At 36.1% G+C, this 18,472-nt stretch overlaps 1 protein-coding gene across 6 annotated transcripts in view; it reads right to left on the reverse strand.

Annotated features, from left to right (window-relative positions):
- SESTD1 (SEC14 and spectrin domain containing 1) overlaps positions 1–18,472 on the reverse strand; it is a 137,460-nt gene that overhangs the window by 64,857 nt on the left and 54,131 nt on the right. For all 6 annotated transcript variants that reach the window (XM_059928231.1, XM_059928234.1, XM_059928233.1 and 3 more), the window contains 2 exons: positions 10,177–10,267; positions 6,062–6,175 (listed from right to left, as the gene is read on the reverse strand). In XM_059928231.1, coding sequence (XP_059784214.1) covers positions 6,062–6,175; positions 10,177–10,267 — 205 coding nt within the window. The remainder of the gene's footprint in view (positions 1–6,061; positions 6,176–10,176; positions 10,268–18,472) is intronic.

Here is an 18,472-nt window from a genome sequence, read left to right on the forward strand (position 1 = left end):
GACAAAAGTTTGCAAGATAAAACTGAACAACAAAACAACTGTCTTCTGCTTAGCATATGTAGAAAGATGGAAAGTGCATTGTTCCAATCCTTACAAAAACAACAAAATAATGCATATTAATCTGAAAAATGACAACTTTTCTTGAACCCATCAGAGAGTTGTAAGTCCACAGGAACACCAATTAACCTGAAATCTAAGGAAAGATGAAATCCAAGGACACATGGAGCTGGAGCACTTGCTTACCTGGGGAAAATACAAGGTATGATACAAGCCAGGTAAGAATTCAGCTAAAGTTTTTAATGAATTGTTTAAGGCCACATGTGGTTTAGTATGAAAGCATAGAACCTGTGGGAAGCAAAGATACAAGAAGAATTCAAACTCACTTGTAGACTCTTCTCCACAGACCTCCCAGGGACTCATAAGAAAGATGGGGGTAGGGAGGATAAAAAACTTCAAAACAGGTCTGGGGGAAGGGAACAGCAACCACCACTGTAAAGGCATGAAGCTGAAGCACAGCCCAGATTCTTCAACTCTTTCTCCCCTAGAGAACAAAAACCTTCAGGTCCCGAGGGAAGGCAGCAAGCCTGGATGACCTTAGAGCACAAATAAAAGCCCACTGCTGATATAGGAAGGGGAAAGACAGGCCCTCTATCCCAATGGAGGCAGGAATATATTATGAGCCCAGACTACCATGGGCCTCCTAAAGCTGGGGAAGAGGTCCCTACCCCCTAGAGCCTGGGTCACAGAGCCTGCCTAAGACTGGGGCTGAATCAGAACAACAGAAAATGCCCTACCAACAAACACTGAGTAACAAGTAACAGCACTCTATTCCTGAGGAGGGTCAACAGTGCAAAGAGAGACCTTTTCTGAGGCACAGGTGCAAAGGAAAGACCTACAGCTGAGGGTGAGACAAACACTAACTCTAGAGGAATCTAAAGCCTGGGATACACTGAGGAAAAGAAGAGCAACAACAAAAGCCAAAGCCAATTCAACTCCTGGCTAGACTAAATCAACCCCTCCCCTGCCCCACTAAAAGCCTAGCACAAACCAAGATGGGTCCATGTGCAGGCAAAAATACGATTTATCTCAGTCTTTACTGTCCTAAACAAGATGTCCAACACCCAACATACAAAAAGCAAGAAAGAAAACAACCCACTGTCAGGAAAAAAACCCAAACAACATAACTAGAGTAAGACAGACCCAGATATTGGAACTATTAGGTATGGAATTTAAGATAACCATGATATATGCTAACAGTTCTCATGGAAGAACTGCAAGACAACATGCAAAACAGATGGGGATTACAGCAAAGAGACAGAAACCATAAGAAAGAATCTAGTAGAAATGCTACAAACCAAAAACATGGTAAAAGAGATAAAGTGCATTTACAACTGGCTCATTAATAAACTCAACACAGCCAAGGAAACAAACAGTGAACTTGAAAATGGATCAAGAGAAAATACCCAAACTGAAACACAAAAAGAAAAAAAAAAAAAAATAGAGCACCAACCTAGAATGGTGAGAAATTTTCAAATGGTCTAACATACATGCAATTGGAGGTTAGAAGGAGTAGAAAAACAAAATGGGGCAGAGGAAATATTTGAAATGAAAATGTCTAAGAATTTTCCAAAAGTGATAGCAGAAGTCAAACCAGTGATCCAAGAAGTGCAGCAAACAACAAATAGAATTAACACCAAATAAAACATGTCTAGACATTACAAAATGTCTAGATTTGAAAAAAAAAATTTCAGTTTTTGCTGAAAACCAAAAACAAAGCAAAAATCTTGAAGGTGGCCAAGGAAGATAAAAGATATATAACATATATGGGACCAAAGATACAAATAATAGTAGAGTTCTCCTCAGAAACCAAGGAAATGAGAAGGCAATGGTGTGATATAGTTAATGTGCTAAAAGAAAAAAAATCAAACAAACAATGAAAGAAAATTCTATACCAACAGAAAATAACTTTCAAAACCGAAATAAAGACTTTTTTCAGGCAAACAAAATCTGAGAAAACTCAATGCAAACAGACCTGCAATGTAAGATATTTTTAAAGGAAGTTCTTTAGGCAGAAGGAATATACCAACCAAAAAGCTGAAAAGAAATGAAGAACACTGGGTGTTGTGAGCAACCATACTTCCAGGAGATGCTTCCCAAAGGAAGAGCCCTGGGGAAAACTAAGAATGGGAAATGCTATATGTTAAATGTATCTTATAATCATTCACAACACATATTAGCAAAGTAAAAGTTTGTAGTAAAGAAATGTTTAATTAAAAAAAAAAAAGAAGAACACTGGAAATGTCATAAATGAAGGTAAATATGAAATTCATTTTTTATTATTTTAATTGCTATAAAAGACAAGAGACTATCTATAGCAAAAACAGTAGCAATATATTTTGTGCTTACACTATAGTAAAAGTAAAATATGTAAACAATGGAAGGAAAGTATTAGAGATATACTGTATTAAGGAACTACCAGTGTTAAGTGGTATATTATTTGAAGATAAGACTCCATTAATTAAAGATGTATATTGTAAACCTAGGGCAACCACGGGAAAAATAACTTAAAAGATATAAATTACCAGTCAATAATGGAGATAAAATGTAATCATAAAAATACTCAATCCAAAAGAAGGCAGAAAAAGAAAAAAATACATAAAATCTAGCAAGACGGAAGATTTTAATCCAACCATATTAATAATTACATTAAATATAAATGGTATTATAAACCGATGAAAAGACAGATTGTCAGACTGGATGTGAAAACAAGACCCAACTATACTATATTTATAAAAAAATCCACTTTAAATGTAAAGAAATAGGTAAATAGATGATATGTAAACAGGTAATATGGAAAAAGATACAATATGCAAACACTAGTCAAAGGAAGCTGGAGTAGCTACATTAGTATCAGACAATGTACACCTCAGAACCTGATTATTATCATGGATAAAAAAGGGACATTTAATAATGAAATGATAAACTGGTCAACTCAGTAAGAAGACATAATGAGTTTAAATCTATGAACTCAACAGAAGAACTTAAAAATACATGAAGAAGAAACTGATAGAAATGAGAAATAAATCCACAATTATAGTTGAAGAATGCAATATTCCTCTTTCAGTAATTGATAGAATAAGTGGACAGAATATTACAAAGACTAAAGAAGACCTGAACAATACTATGAACAATCTTGACAGTTATGGATCACTCCACCCATAACAGCAGAATACACATGCACAGTACATGGAGAACACGTGTGCATAAGGAAATCACCAAGATAGAGCATATACTGGGTCAAAAACCAAACCTTAACAAACTTAAAATAACCGAAGTCATAAAATATATATTGTCAGACTATAATTTATACAAATATTAACTCAAAATGGATAGATCTAAATATAAAACCTAAAATTATACAACATCTAAAACAAACATGAGAGAAAATCTTTGCGACCTTGGATTAGGCAAAGATTTCTCAGCTATGATACCAAAAGCCTGATTCATAAAAGAAAAATTTAAAAATCAGACTTCACCAAAGTTAAAAACTTCTTTAAAAATGCTGTTAAGAGAATGAAAAAGCGAACAACAGATGGAGATGCAATTTTTGAAAATGACATATCTGATAAAGGATTTCTATCCAAAATACATAAATAACTCAAAATTCAATAATAAGAAAACAAAAAGCCTTAATTCTTTTTTAAAAATTGGGTAGAATTGAACAGACACCACCAAGGAAGGTACATGGATGGCAAACAAGTACTTGAAAATATACTCACATCATTAATCATTAGAGAAATGCAAGTTAAAACCACACTGAGATACCCCTACACACCTACTAGAGTAACTATAATTTAAAAACAAAGAAAACCTGACAATACTAAGTGCTGACAAAGATGCAGCTGGAACTTTCACACTATGCCTGTGGGAATGCAAAATGATACAGCCACCTTGAAACTGTCAATTTGGAAGTTTCTTATAAAATTAAACATACACTTACCATATGACCCAAGAATCCCACTCCTAGGTATTTTATCTCTTAAAATAAAAACTTCACACAAAAGCCTATACACAGATGTTTACAGTGACTTTATCTATAATCACCAAAAACTGAAAACAACCCCAAATGTCCCTCAACTGGGGAATGGATAAACAGACTGTGGTACATCTACACAGTGGATTACTACTCAGCAATAAGAAAGGAACTACCAGTACATCCAACAACATGGATGAATCCCAAATGCAAATGCATATGTGAAAGAAGCAGATTAAAAATGCTACGTACTTTATCATTCCAGTTACATGGCATTCTGGAAAAGGCAAAAACCACAGGGACATAAAACAGATCAGTGGTTGTCAGGGACTAAAGATGGAAGGAGTTGACTACAGAAGAACATGAGAGAATTTCTGGAGTAATGAAATATTCTTTAGTTTCTTGATTATGGTGATGGTTACAGACCGGTTTGTGTTTGTCAGAACTCTCAGAACTGTACACTAAAATGGATGAATTTTACTGCGCTTAACTTTTTTTTTTAAGTGCAGTTAACTTTTTTTTAACTGCAGTTAATTTTTTTTTAAGTTAACTTTTTTTTTAAGTGCACACGTTTTAAAGACATTTTGTGCTACCTCATTTGAAAACTTTTAACTAGATTTTCTTAAATCTTTATCTAAGACACCTTGGAGACTTTTCCTCCATACCAAAAAATATTGACTTCACTGAAAATAAAAATGACTATTGTAGTCTGGCAAAGTCCACAATGAGTCTTTACTGTCTGACTCCTGTAAACATTCCAAGGCTAGATTCTACAGGGTTGAGTTAGGTTTTGCACCCTTCAGTGCTTCCACACTTTAACTAATGTAAAGTTTAGTATCTATCAACTCTCCTACTAGGAAGCTGGGATTAATAGGCTGTGGAAGGAAAATTATGACTGAGTTGTTTAAATTTGTATTCCATCTTAGGACTTCTTTCTGATCTACAGTAATATGTACAGCCCTCCCTCAGTATCCACAAGGGATTGGTTCTAGGAAACCCCATGGATACCAAAACCCACAGGTGCTCAATTCCCTTACATAAGATGGCAAAGTACAATGAATACAGTTGGCCCTCTGTATCTGTGGATGTTAAACCCGAAATAGGGAGGGCTGACTGTAAAAATCCACTTGTAAGTGGACCTGTGCAGTTCAAACCCATGTTGTTCAAGGGTCAACCAAGCTTTCACACAAGAAAAGTAAGAGGGAGAGAGTAATGCCAATAGGAAAGGATGGATAACTGTGTTCATGTATCAAAACCAAACCAGAGGGGTTTCCCTGGTGGCGCAGTGGTTGAGAATCTGCCTGCCAATGCAGGGGACACGGGTTCGAGCCCTGGTCTGGGAAGATCCCACATGCCGCGGAGCAACTGGGCCCGTGAGCCACAACTACTGAGCCTGCGCGTCTGGAGCCTGTGCTCCGCAACAAGAGAGGCCGCGAGAGTGAGCGGCCCGCCCACCGCGATGAAGAGTGGCCCCTGCTTGCCGCGACTAGAGAAAGCCCTCGCATAGAAACGAAGACCCAACACAGCCAGAAATAAATAAATTAATTAATTAATTAAAAAAAAAACCAAACCAGATACTAAGAAATAATTATGACATCATACAAAATACGCTCTAACTTCAATTTCTAAATGTTTAGGATTTCCTAGTATTAGTTAAATGTCTTCTTGGTAATGTAATAAAAATGTTTTTATTTTCATTTATTTATTTATTTTTGGTCGTGCTGCGCAGCATGTAGGATTTTTAGGGAAGTCCCTATAAATGTTTTTAATAAAAACCTTCTACTTATTCCAAAGATTCACAAAGAGTGATGAAAATGAAAACAAGAAAGCATTTGTGGCCTTGACAAGGAATCATAATTCATTCAACCAGTATGTGAATGCTGACTAAATATTAATCATTACTTAGGTACTGATTGAGCATGGCATAAGCACTGCTTAGTATCCAATGCTGAACAAACAAAATAATACCAGCAAAATGCTGTTTTTAAAGATATAACACACTTCTATTTTTTTATAGAGTATATTTACCTCAAAGCCAAGTCTATCCTTTTCTTTCCAAAAACAAAAATGTGTTACTTTCTTATCCCAGAATTCATCTGGCTTCACTACACAAACAAGGGACACTTCAGCTGGAACAACATTCTATAAAATACAAAAAACAATTACAAATTATACATGTAAAATGAATAATTTATTAAAGTTATAAATTATTAGATATTCATGATTAGGCTGAGTAATTAGGAGACCTTTGGAAAATAATTAAAATAATAAAATAGAAGCAATACTGCAAACTTCAAAACGTACATGGCAATAAAGAAATACTTGAAAGACAAGCTGATTCAGAGAAGGTTTTCAAAAAACAATGTAATACAGACAGTACATGTGAATTATTTTTGTATTTTACTGAATCTCTCTAACAGGAATATATTTAAGCTGCAAGATAATTTTTAGTTGAGAAATTATTAAATTTGGTTTTTCTCTGATATGAAAGAAATTTTTTATAACACAATCATCTTAGAGAATTTCCTCCAATAATGTAAATCAATATTCTCACAAAATAAGTTTCTTACCAGCCACTATACAAAAAAGCCAAGATTCTGCATGATTATTAACTTGAAGAAGAGGACAAAGCTAAACCTCGACAAATACAATTTCACATTTACTAGATGCAGTTATTCATATCATCTAAAGAATGGAAATTAACATTTACTGAGTTAATAAATATTCCACATATATTTTATCAGCAAGTCCCATGAAGTCTATCTTTAAAATATATCTTAATTAAACCTACCCATTTTTACCACCTACATTGCTAACATTCCCAGACTAGTCAGCCTTTTGAAATATCCTCTTAGCAGGCCTTCCTGCTTCACGTTTTCTCATGCTCAGAATAAAATTCAAACCCCTTACCAAGGCCAAGAAGGCCCTCCAAGCTCAGGGTCCCATGACCTCAGACTTCATCTCACACCTCTCCCCTCTCAGCTCACTCCTCTAACACAGCCACACTGACCTTCTTGCTGCTCCTAGAATGTGACAAGTCTGCTCCCAGTTCAGGACTTTGCCCTTGATGTTTCCTCTGCCTGGAATGTTCTTTGCCCTATACCTAGGAGTACTTCCTCAGTTTATTTAGGATTCTACTCAAATATTCCCTCTTCAGAGAGACCTTCTCTGACCACTCTATCTAAAGTAGCAGGATCTGACTCAGTCTCTTTTCACCAATTTATTTTTCTACATAGAATTTATCCCTATATGATGTTACATTACTTAGTAATTTGCCTAACTGCTTATTGTCTGACTCAAACAGAATATAGGCTTCCCAATTGCAGGTACCTTATCTATAATGTCACTCCTATATCTCCAGAGCCTATGACAGTGCCTGACATATAGAAGATACTCCATCAATCTTTGCTGAATAAATGAATTCACATTAACAGAAAAGACAGATTGTCAGAAAAGTAAACTGAGCTTCCAATTTTACAGAAAAGTAAACTGAGCTTGAGAGAACTAAAGTAACTTGTCCAAGGGAACAGAGTTGTGAGGGATGGCACTGGATTAGAAACCGGGTCGGTCTGACTCTAAAGTTCTACCATACCATTCCAAATGTTCTAGACCAGGGGTCAGTAAATTCTTTCTGAAGGTCCAGATAATAAATATTTTAGGCTTTGCAGGCTATACAGTCCCTGTTGCAACTATTTCAATTCTGTCCACATAGTATGAAAGCTGCCATAAACAATATGTAAACAATAAAACTCTATTTATAAACTCTATTTATAAAATAGTGGTCAACCACTATTCTAGACCATAAATGGCACTACTGAATAATAATAATGTTATATAATTATAATCATAAGTATTGATTAGGGGAAAATAGAAAACCTTTCAATTTAAACATGTCACTGTGCACATCACAAATCTAGCACCTCCTGCAATGACTGGGTTGTGAATAAAGTTAAAAAAAAAAAACCTCAGTGTTATCAAAACTTTTATCAGAGGGGCTGGGAAATTTCAGGTAGAATGAGGTTTATTTATATGTTGATTGTGGAAGAATATTATTTCAAAATCATTGCGTATTAAAGCTGTGAGAAACAAGAGAAACCAAGCCACTCATTTTAGAGAATATTTGTTACAGGCAGAGCCAGCACTAAGCTCTGGGCTCCCAAACAGCCAGTACCAGTACCTTCTGAAATAAAAGCAATGAGTAACTTTGTATGTAGAAACTGTTTGACTAGGAGCAAACAACAGGCCATTGCAACTTCTGAAAATCTTAACTATTAATAAGCCCAAAAGTTGTTAAAATACCTATCAGAAAAGAAATCGCAAGAGGGAATTAAATCATCCATTGATTGCTCTTCAAAAGTGCCACTGGTCAAAGTCCAGTTCAGACAGCAAGTCCCAAACAGCTCAACTGTGACACAGTTGAATGGAAGAACACAAGGTCATAATGAATGGATTTCTCATCTAACAGTTATTTTAACAACTTGTACAGAGAAGAGTTAATCTTCAGGGTTTGGAATGCAAAAGTGCTGGGAACATATTTGACAGAAAAAGTTATTATGGGACACCAATCTGTGTTCCCTTAAAAACTGATCCACTGGAACCTATGTCCTTTCCAACCCAAAGGAGTGATTCTAATGATGAAGGTTTAGGCCAACCAGTTAAGAATAAGGTAATGGGTAGATAATTTGGGAACCACCTCAGATACATCCCACTGGTAAATACACACTTTTAAAGGATAAAAACCTGCGGCTTAGGTTGTGCCAGGTTCCAATCGTGACTCTCTCCCATGTTCACCAAGAGAATCTGGGTACATTACTTAAAATCCTTGAAGACCTTTGGGGATCGTAGAACCTGCCTCCCAAGTTTGTGAGGATGAAATTAAATGAGATCTTTTATATAGCAAGCTTAGTGCACAGTATCTGAACCATACTAAGCACTAAAGCTAAAAACTAAAATTACCAGTTCCCATCCCTTGAATTTCTTTTTCCTAATTATCACAAATAAAAAATAAACCATTAAGAATCATTCTCCCTAGTTATCATTTAAAATTTTAAATTATATTCCTTTCCACAGAACCCTAAAGCAGCTACCAATTATTTCCCAGTTCATTTAAAATTCTTGATCTTTCTTTCAGTATCACTGATATTTACCTAATTCAATGTTCAACATCCCACGTAACAGCCAATATATTGCCCCCAAACTGGCCTGTCATCAGCTCCTTTCATTGTATTCACTTAATTTTTGAGCTATCACTAAATCAGTGTCCCTGCCAGGAATGCCCTTTTCACCTTCTTTCATTTAAATTAGATAATCTCTCTTATTTAACTCACTTAACTTTTACTTTCTATACAAGCCCTTCTAAGGAAACCCAGGTACATGAGAGCAATCTGTCCCCTTTCAATCCTCAAATACTGTATTTTTCTCTTTCAGATCACAGTATCCTCAATACTCTCACAATAAACCAACAAATATTTACTAGGTACCAACTATGTGCAAGGGATTACAGAAACATTCTGTGAGGAGCACAAGGAAATATAAACATAAGACTAGGACCACATCAGGGATTCTATAATCACAGCTGTTTATGAAATGCTTATCTGTGAGCTGCTAAAGCCCCCAAGGACGCACCTGTCGAGTACATTTCTTTCAGATCAGAGACAGATATAAGACTATTATGAATCCTGGTGATTTTTGAAGGAAAAAGGGTAACAGAAGGGAGAAACCTATCAGAACCACCTGAGAAGCTTTTTCAGATTAGACTTACCCAGTCCTACTCCCTACCTGTAGTATTAGGAGGGGGTGGAGGTGGGATGATGCAGCCACTACAGTGTGCAAAAGCTCCTAGATGAGCCTGATAACCTCTGCCCTCACACTTTGAGACTCATTGGCCTAGTTGTTTAAATTACTTAAACATGACATATTATTTTTGGTCATTTACAAACCTTTAGAATAGGGTTGAAATTTATTTTACTACTCAAGTAAAACCTATAAGAATTGAATCTAAACAATCCAATAGTGACCTGTGCATTTCAGAACTCAGTCACTGCTGAGAAGCTTGGGCACAGTCCGATAAACAAAATGCATTTGCCGCTACCACCTCATCTGTTGCTGTACAATAAAACCATAATAGTCAAAAATAAAATTACCTGTAGCATTAAGACTACTGTTTTCACCACATTCCACTGGGATTTTCTGCCATCCACAATCACGGTAAATCCTCTAGCCTTACACTTTTCACTGAAATGAAACAAAATTACAGAGTATTAAAACAAGCTTCCTATTTTATTCTTCATAATCCTAAATAAAGTTTACAGTGTAATCATATGTGGAGCAGCATTAATCTCAATTGACTTGGTTTGCACTGTCAATAAATAAAATTCTTCAGTTTTCTCAAGCAATTTATTTTTCTCATTTCAGGAAACACTGACAATTTATAAGCTAATTTGCTAAGAAAATTACTCTAAAAGCATGTAAATTCAATGTCTTAAAAAGAGAAGAAATCAAAGCAACATTCAAATAGTCTCACTAGCCTCTCAATCTCTTCATCTGTAAAATGGGATCACAGTGAAGTAGGTAACTAATGACTACCAAGTGTGGACATACTTCTTGTCTCTCCTTCCTCCCAGAAGTGTAAGGTTGTGAAGTGATATTTCAAAACAGGTAGAAAATAAAGTAAGCTATTATTAAACCATTGGAAATAAGCTTCTTGGTGTTCTTTTGGGGAAATTTAATGAGGTGAAGTAGCATTGGTGTATATAAGAATTCAAAGCTTGAATACACCATGTCTGACCCACCTCTGCTTTCACTTTTGCATTCTTAGTCACTTGACCAGCACAATATTATCTTGAGTGTTGGAAAATGTGTTATTGCTATATATTATATTCAATTATTCAAGTACCAACTAAACACTTCTCAGAAGCCTGCCCTAGCAAAATGCAACAACAACATGGAAAAACTCTATCCTATGACCAAAACTACACAGCTATATTATTATTATTTATTATTACTATTACTATCTGTTTTACTTATAAAATCAACTTAATGCAAAGATCTCAACTGCCCTCCCTCTAATATAGTGGAAGAAACTGCAGCTTTGCTTAGCAGAGCAAGGATTTGTTAGTGATAATTCTCCCCACACAAAGTTCTCCCAATTGCCTACATTATAGGAAAGGTTAATAGCAGGCCCTTTCCTGAGATTTAAATCCAACAGTCCAGGGAATTTTACTAATCCTCCCTTACTCTCTCCAAACATTCACATTAACCTCAAGAGGATTATTGGAGAAGGATATCCAATTCTATTGAGAAACAGTAAGGTCACAAGAATGAGGATGATATTGCTAAAGATATGGAAGAAGAATAGGTGCCTTTGTAGGCAGGGACAGAAGCTGAGCTTCCAAAGAAAGCAGAGAAGTGTTGAAGAGGTGAGGCAAAGTGAAACATATGTCCATACAAAAAACCTGCACACAGATATTCATAGCAGCATAATTCATAACAGCCAAAATCCAAACAACTCAAATGTCCAACAATGGATGAATAGAAAAAAAAATGTGGTAATCCATTCAATAGAGTATTATTCAATCATAAAAAGAAATGAAGTACTGATATATGCTACAACATGGATAAACCTTGAAAACATGCTAAGTGAAAGAAGCCAGATTCAAAAGCCCATATCGTATGATTCCATTTATATGAAATGTCCAGAATGGGTAAATCCATAGAGACATAAAGCAGACTAGTGGCTGACAAGGGCTGGGAGGAGGGGAGAATGCGATGAGGAGGGACTACCAGTGGGTATAGGTTTCTTTTTTTTTTTTTTTTTAACATCTTTATTGGAGTATAATTGCTTTACAATGGTGTGTCAGTTTCTGCTTTATAACAAAGTGAATCAGTTATACATACACATATGTTCCCATATCTCTTCCTTCTTGCATCTCCCTCCCTCACACCCTCCCTATCCCACCCCTCTAGGTGGTCACAAAGCACCGAGCTGATCTCCCTGTGCTATGCGGCTGCTTCCCACTAACTACCTATTTTACATTTGGTAGTGTATATATGTCCATGCCACTCTCTCACTTTGTCACAGCTTTGGGTATAGGTTTCTTTTTTGGGCTGATGGCAATGTTCTGGAATTAGAGAGTGATGGTCGCACAACCTTGTGAATATACTGAAAACCACTGAATTGTACACTTTAAAAAATGATGTTTATGATATGTGACTTATATCTTAATAAAAAAATGTTGAAGTATTCTATTTTTGGATTTTGCATTACAAAATAAAAGATCCACTAAGCATTCATGGGGGTAAGGCAATACAGCGATCTCTTCTGCATTAGCAACAGCACATAAAGACTTGCTGGGGGAAGCAAATCTGACATCTAACTGCTAGTTGTGGGATCAGGTAAGGAGAAGACCACTCTGACTTAGGGAGGATACAAGCGCAAGAAAGACCAGCCTAGTAGAGTAACTGTCAGTGAGTGGTCTTCAGAGAAGTGGCGGCAACTCAGGGACTCTACCAGTGCAGTGTGGAAATCTGCAGGAAGGGGGGCTAAGATACATGGAGCTGTCCAGTGGAGGGCCTTCCCTGGTTGGGACTAGAGCCCAAGAGAAGTGAGTCATCCCCATAATTGGGCACCTGCATCTATGAGGTACAGGTTACACACCATTTTGTTAAACAAGTAAGTTTTACACAAACGAGACATTTATATTTCAAAGCACGCTAAATTAATCTGTATATTAAGACAAAGAAAGTAATGAAGCTTGCAAATACCATCTGCAGTGATCTTAAGGGCATAAAATACTCTAAATTTATCTTTTAGAGTACTTAAAAACACCCTTAATCATAATTTTCTCACATTTTACTAAGATAGATAAAGAAAATACACACAATTCAAAGATACTACATATTTGAAAATTGTAAGACCAAGTGATCTTTCAACTACTTGAAAGGAATAGTTTTGTTTGTTTGTTTGTTTATTTAAATTTTTTAGCTGTGCCACGCAGCATGTGGGATCTTAGTTTCCCGACCAGGGATTGAACCCATGTCCCCTGTATTGAAAGTGTGGATTCTTAACCACTGGACCACCAGGGAAGTCCCTTTTTTTAAAAAATTGCAATCCTACAAGTGGAGTGATGGTTTAAACTGTTTTTAACAAGAACATACTTAGATTTAGAAGCATATTATGTCCCTTATAAAGGGTGTGTTAGAGTAGCTGCAGTGCTACATTAGTAAATTCCTATACTACTATTAACATTTTATAATTTTAAGACCACGAACCAAAAAAAAAAAAAAATCTATTAAGACCCCACTTCCTTGTTCCTACTCCATTAGAGCCTTTCAAGGGTGACGTGGCTGAGTTAAAACAGCTATTAAAGGAGGAGCAGGTCCTTAACAAGCTCACTCACTTTGGCTAGAAAGAGACTGTCAATGGGTTTTCTGTAGCTCTTCACTAATTTCTCTGATTATGACTAAGGGCTCCTTCTTTCCACTCAGAGAGCTCTGCTTATACTTACTTAATGGCACTAATTTTACTTATGCTTTTATTATAATTGCTTGTTTATAATTCATCTTCATTAGATAACATGCTTCCAAAAAGCAAGGATATTATTGTCTTACTGATATCTTGGCAGCTTCCAGCTTTAAATACAGAGGGCCTCTAGAAATGTTAGATGACGCAGATCATGTTAGATGACACAGATCGTATCACTCCTCGGTAGGAATGTAACAATGGCCTTCCTTCTCATTCAGAACTGAAGCCCTTACCATGGCCTACGAGGTCCTCTAAGGTCTGACTGCAGCCCCTCTGAGGGCTCTCCCAGAACCCTCCTTCTCTCAAACTGCTCCACCCACACTACCCTCCCTACTGATCGCACAACACACTGAGCCTGCTCCTGACTCAGGGCCTTTCCACTTACTGCTCCCTCTGTCTAAGATACTCTTTCTTAAATGCTCTTTCATCAGCTATCTGTATGGCCTGGCCCTCACTTCAGTCATCTCTGGTAAAATGTTACCTTCTCATTTTATAAAATATTGCCAGACACTCCTTTGCACTCCATCCCTCCCTTAATTCTTTTCATGATCTGTTCTATAGACTTATGAACCTCCAACATATTATGTATTTATTTATAATATTCATTTGATCATTAGGGCATCAGGCCCATAAGGGCAGGGACTGGGCCTTTGTTCACCCATTTCCTCAGCACCTAGAATGATGAGGAACTCATTGTAGGATCTCACATATTTACTAAGTGACTGAAGACTTATGAGTAATCTCTGTGTGATTCTTGGCAAGTCATTAAACCTCTGTGTTCTGATGTTTCTTCTGTGACATAAATGAGTTTTTCTACAATTAGGAAGAACTGGCCTAAAATCCAAATTTGAAAAAAATCAATACTTGAGAGAAACAGAAAAGTAACTTCTATAGATGCTGACTCTCTACAGAATTAGATTAATCTGCGCAAGTACTTGGCAGCATTTCTACAAAGAGGATTTAAGTATGGGTAAAGTGGTTAGTCTAGATGATTGAAGATGTTTGGTCTAGATGATTGTTAAGGTACTTTCTAATCCTGACATTCCATGATTCTATAACTGGATGATCAACAATTTCCCTTTGAGCTAGAAAAATGCTATGATTTTAAATATACACTGAATATACTGTTGAAAGAAAATGTTAAAACAAAAAAGATTTCCATTATGTTCAACTATGTTCACCATAGTTATTTTCATGTGTCAATTCTCAATTGTGATAGATGCAGGTTAAATGCAAATGAATATTAAAAGTTATCAATAGCTATGGCACTGTGATTATAACAGAGGTGAATACAACAGTGGCTAGAAACCCAGGCTTGGAGTCAGACCACCAGGTCCAAGTCCCCCTCCGACCCTGGTGTGCCACATGTTCTTGGTCAAGATACTTAAATTACCCACTCTTTCTATGCCTCGGTTCCCTTATATGTAAGGGATAAGGATGATAGTGCTCGTCTCATAGGGCTGTTATGAGAATTAAATGACTTACTGTTATCTATTATTTCCTTAAGTATAGGATATTCTTTTTCACATATGCCTCCCAATCATCACCCATAAGTAAATTCCCAGGTCCATTTCAAATTTAATGTCTTCAAAGGAAAGTAAGACCAGCCTACCTGGTCTTACTGAGCTGCAACTTCTACATGTTTGATTTTCCAACAAATGTAAGATGTTCTGAAAATGATCAGCCAGTCTGCATTTGAGTACACAGAGCTATGAAGAAACTTAAGATAAAGAGCAGAAACCCACATCCACTGACTATTGATTACTAAGTATCAATATGAGGTACTGCACAGGATTATGAAAAAATATGTATTATACAACACAGTTTCTCCCTTCAAGAAGCTTAAGATCATTTAGAAAGGTGAAAAGGTAAAATAAAAGTATTTTAATTAGTGTCTACTTTACACTCACTGACGTCACCTTTTTAATGTTACTAGGGAAACATATATCTTTGAAATTTTTTTAAATGTAAAACTTAAATAATAAATGTAAAAATTCAAGAATTATCATTAAACACATTATGATTAAATGCCTAAAGAGTCAGAAACAGCAAGTGCTGTAAGTTTGGAGAAAGCTGGAAGATTCTGGGAAGTACCTACATAAAGGAGCTAATGAAACAACATAAAAGGATACAGAGCAAGAGGAATGTAAGCAAAGGTACCACTTATTAATTTGGGTAAGTTTCTTAAATTTCTCTGCCCTCACTTTTTCATCTATGTAATAGGGATAATAATATTGTTATTTTGAAGACTGAGTTAATACAAGTGCTATAAAACTAAGTGCCTTGCATGATAAGCGCTCAAGAAATATGAAATGAAAGCGTAAGTCAAATCACACAAGGTCTTGACTTAGCAGTTAAGAAGGCTGAAAGACTGTCCTTGAGAGCGCACACCTAGTCTTTCTTGTCTTCACAATGCATGGTGTACAATGTCTGCACTTGGTAGCAACAAAATAAATGACTATTGAATTAAATTCATTGTGTGGAAAGGAGAGGAGGTCCTAGAAAACTGAGAAGGATGATAGAACTGTTGTTTTGGTGAAATTTATCTTGTCCTTGTGTACAAATTGGGGAGAGACCGGAGATAGAGAAATTAGCTTGGCTATTGCTGTACTAGTCCAGCTTGACAACTCAGCAATCCCTCGACGTGAACTTAAGCATATGAAAAGGGAACAGAGGAGACAGGAAATTTAAAAATACGTGGTAAAGAAAGGAAATACTAGCTTAGCTGTCACATTTTAAAACAGGACATTATAAGTTTTCAATACATATTCGTTGAATGAATGAAGTAAATATTAAAAAAGCACTCATCAACAGCATAAAGCATGTTCAGAGCACTTAACTACAGTGCTTTGAAGTAACTCTAAGATCAACACTATTATACCGTCATTCGCCAGAAGTGCATTTGCTAAGGAGGAAAAAGGAAGGCACTGCCTTAAACTTTCTTAGAAGCATGTCCCATAAAAAAACAAAAATAAAGAAGAGCCATCCCAATGTGTATAAAGTAGATAACTAACAAGAATCTGCTGTATAAAAAATAAATTAAAAAAAAAAAAGAAGAGCCATCCCAGTCACACTCTCACAGACTATACTGAACCAATCAGTGTTATATTCATATTCAAGTTATCTTCTAAGTGCTCTGCAGAGTCCTGTAAGCTCCAAGGAGGCTCCTTAAAAGCGGGTGAGGGGGCACTGCAGTGGAAGTGGAATTTGAGAAGGCGGGGATGAGCAGGAATGGCTGTGGGCCTACACTTCTAGCTCTTTTATAAATTTAGTTTCTCTGTAAGATTTTCTTTGAATAAAAATGTCCACAGATAAATTTTTAAAAATTCTGAATGTACAGAATATATGCCCCATAGAATTCTGGCAGTTACAAAACTACTTGTATGGGATTCAAATGATATTTCACCATACACAGCTGTTATATCTCCTTTCATAATATATTTTAAGTCGTTTCTATGACTTTATTGCTAAGTCTGGTTGGTTCCTTCAATATCCATATAACAAACACCTAAGGTCTCCAAATCATTTTTATTGGCCTTGTGAATATTGAGATAAATGAAACATGGCTCTGCATTCTAATATCAGACTGATTTTAACAGTAAACTCTATGACATCAAGCAGAAGTGAATAGGAAAAGCTGCCTAAAAGGGCTCCTTACAAAGATAACAATGACAAAAAAGGTTGAGAAACACTGATGCATATGTTTTGCCACATGTTTTTAAAAAGCTGGTAGTCTCAATATCTTATAATCATACTTTGTGTAATAGTACTGACACAAATTTCATTTTATACTTTGAATGTGAATATGCTTCTGACTTAAAATTTTGAAATATATAAAGAAATGATATGAGATAAAGATCTACTTGTGAGGTTTTGTTTAGTGCTAATCTCAATATTTACTTTTTTAATGAAAAGATTTGCAGATTAATTTATATATCTCTTCTTTATCTCCATAAGGTAATCCTGAATTTGATTCTGCTTTCTGAGTCTGGACTCATAATTTCTAATCATGTTGTTTATGTCTAAAATGTACAGCAATCGCTGGTATAACAAAAGAAAAACTCCATTTACCTCTCCTAAAATTTAACACTCAGGTTGGCCCAGCTGTGTCAGTCTATGTTATTTTTTATTAAAAACCCTTTGTAGAAAATGGGGCAGTAATGTTTAGTCTTGAACTCCACACAGACCTGGACATGAGGAGTTACCTGAACATAAACTTAGTATTCAGGTCAGGTTACGATTAACCTGAACTTCTCCTTTCTTCTCAGCCCTCTGCTCAAGAGTCAGAAACCAAAAACAAGCTTAGGACCAAGCTGTGTGAAAAGGAATCAGGAAATGACCCCATTTTCAACTGTACTGGGTTACCCATTTAAAATAGGTATGTATCACACTTTGCTCCTGGTCATGAAACTAAGCATAAAATATGGGTAAGAACTGGATAGTTTCTTTCCATTTTTAAATAACTTTTAAAAAGCTGTTACTATACTCAAAATGTTAACATTTTCACTGCAATGAAAGACTGCTTTTGGACATCTATAAAGAAGAGGCCGCATTAGCTAGCTACACTGCTGGAGCTGTCTGGAGACATTCACAGTTGGGAGGAGTTAAGCTTTAACAGCAGGGTCTGGGAGAAACAAGTCACACCAAAACAAATGCAGACATACTAAAAAAGGAAAAACCTTCTAGACCCAAGCTGAGACTGACCTGACAGGGTAAACTTAAAAACAGTTCTGGGATGGAAAGAGGGGTGGATAGACACATAGATATGTGATAGTATTACAACATTAGTTGCAGGCTTCTAAGTGATGGGCATAATGGTGTTTACTGCACTATTCCTTCAACTTTTTTGTGTATTTGAAATCTCTCATAATACAATTTAAAAGCAGTTTTGGGGGGCTTCCCTGGTGGCACAGTGG

This window comes from Balaenoptera ricei, chromosome 7 (assembly GCF_028023285.1).
Source record: "Balaenoptera ricei isolate mBalRic1 chromosome 7, mBalRic1.hap2, whole genome shotgun sequence".
Taxonomy (NCBI): Eukaryota; Metazoa; Chordata; class Mammalia; order Artiodactyla; family Balaenopteridae; genus Balaenoptera; species Balaenoptera ricei.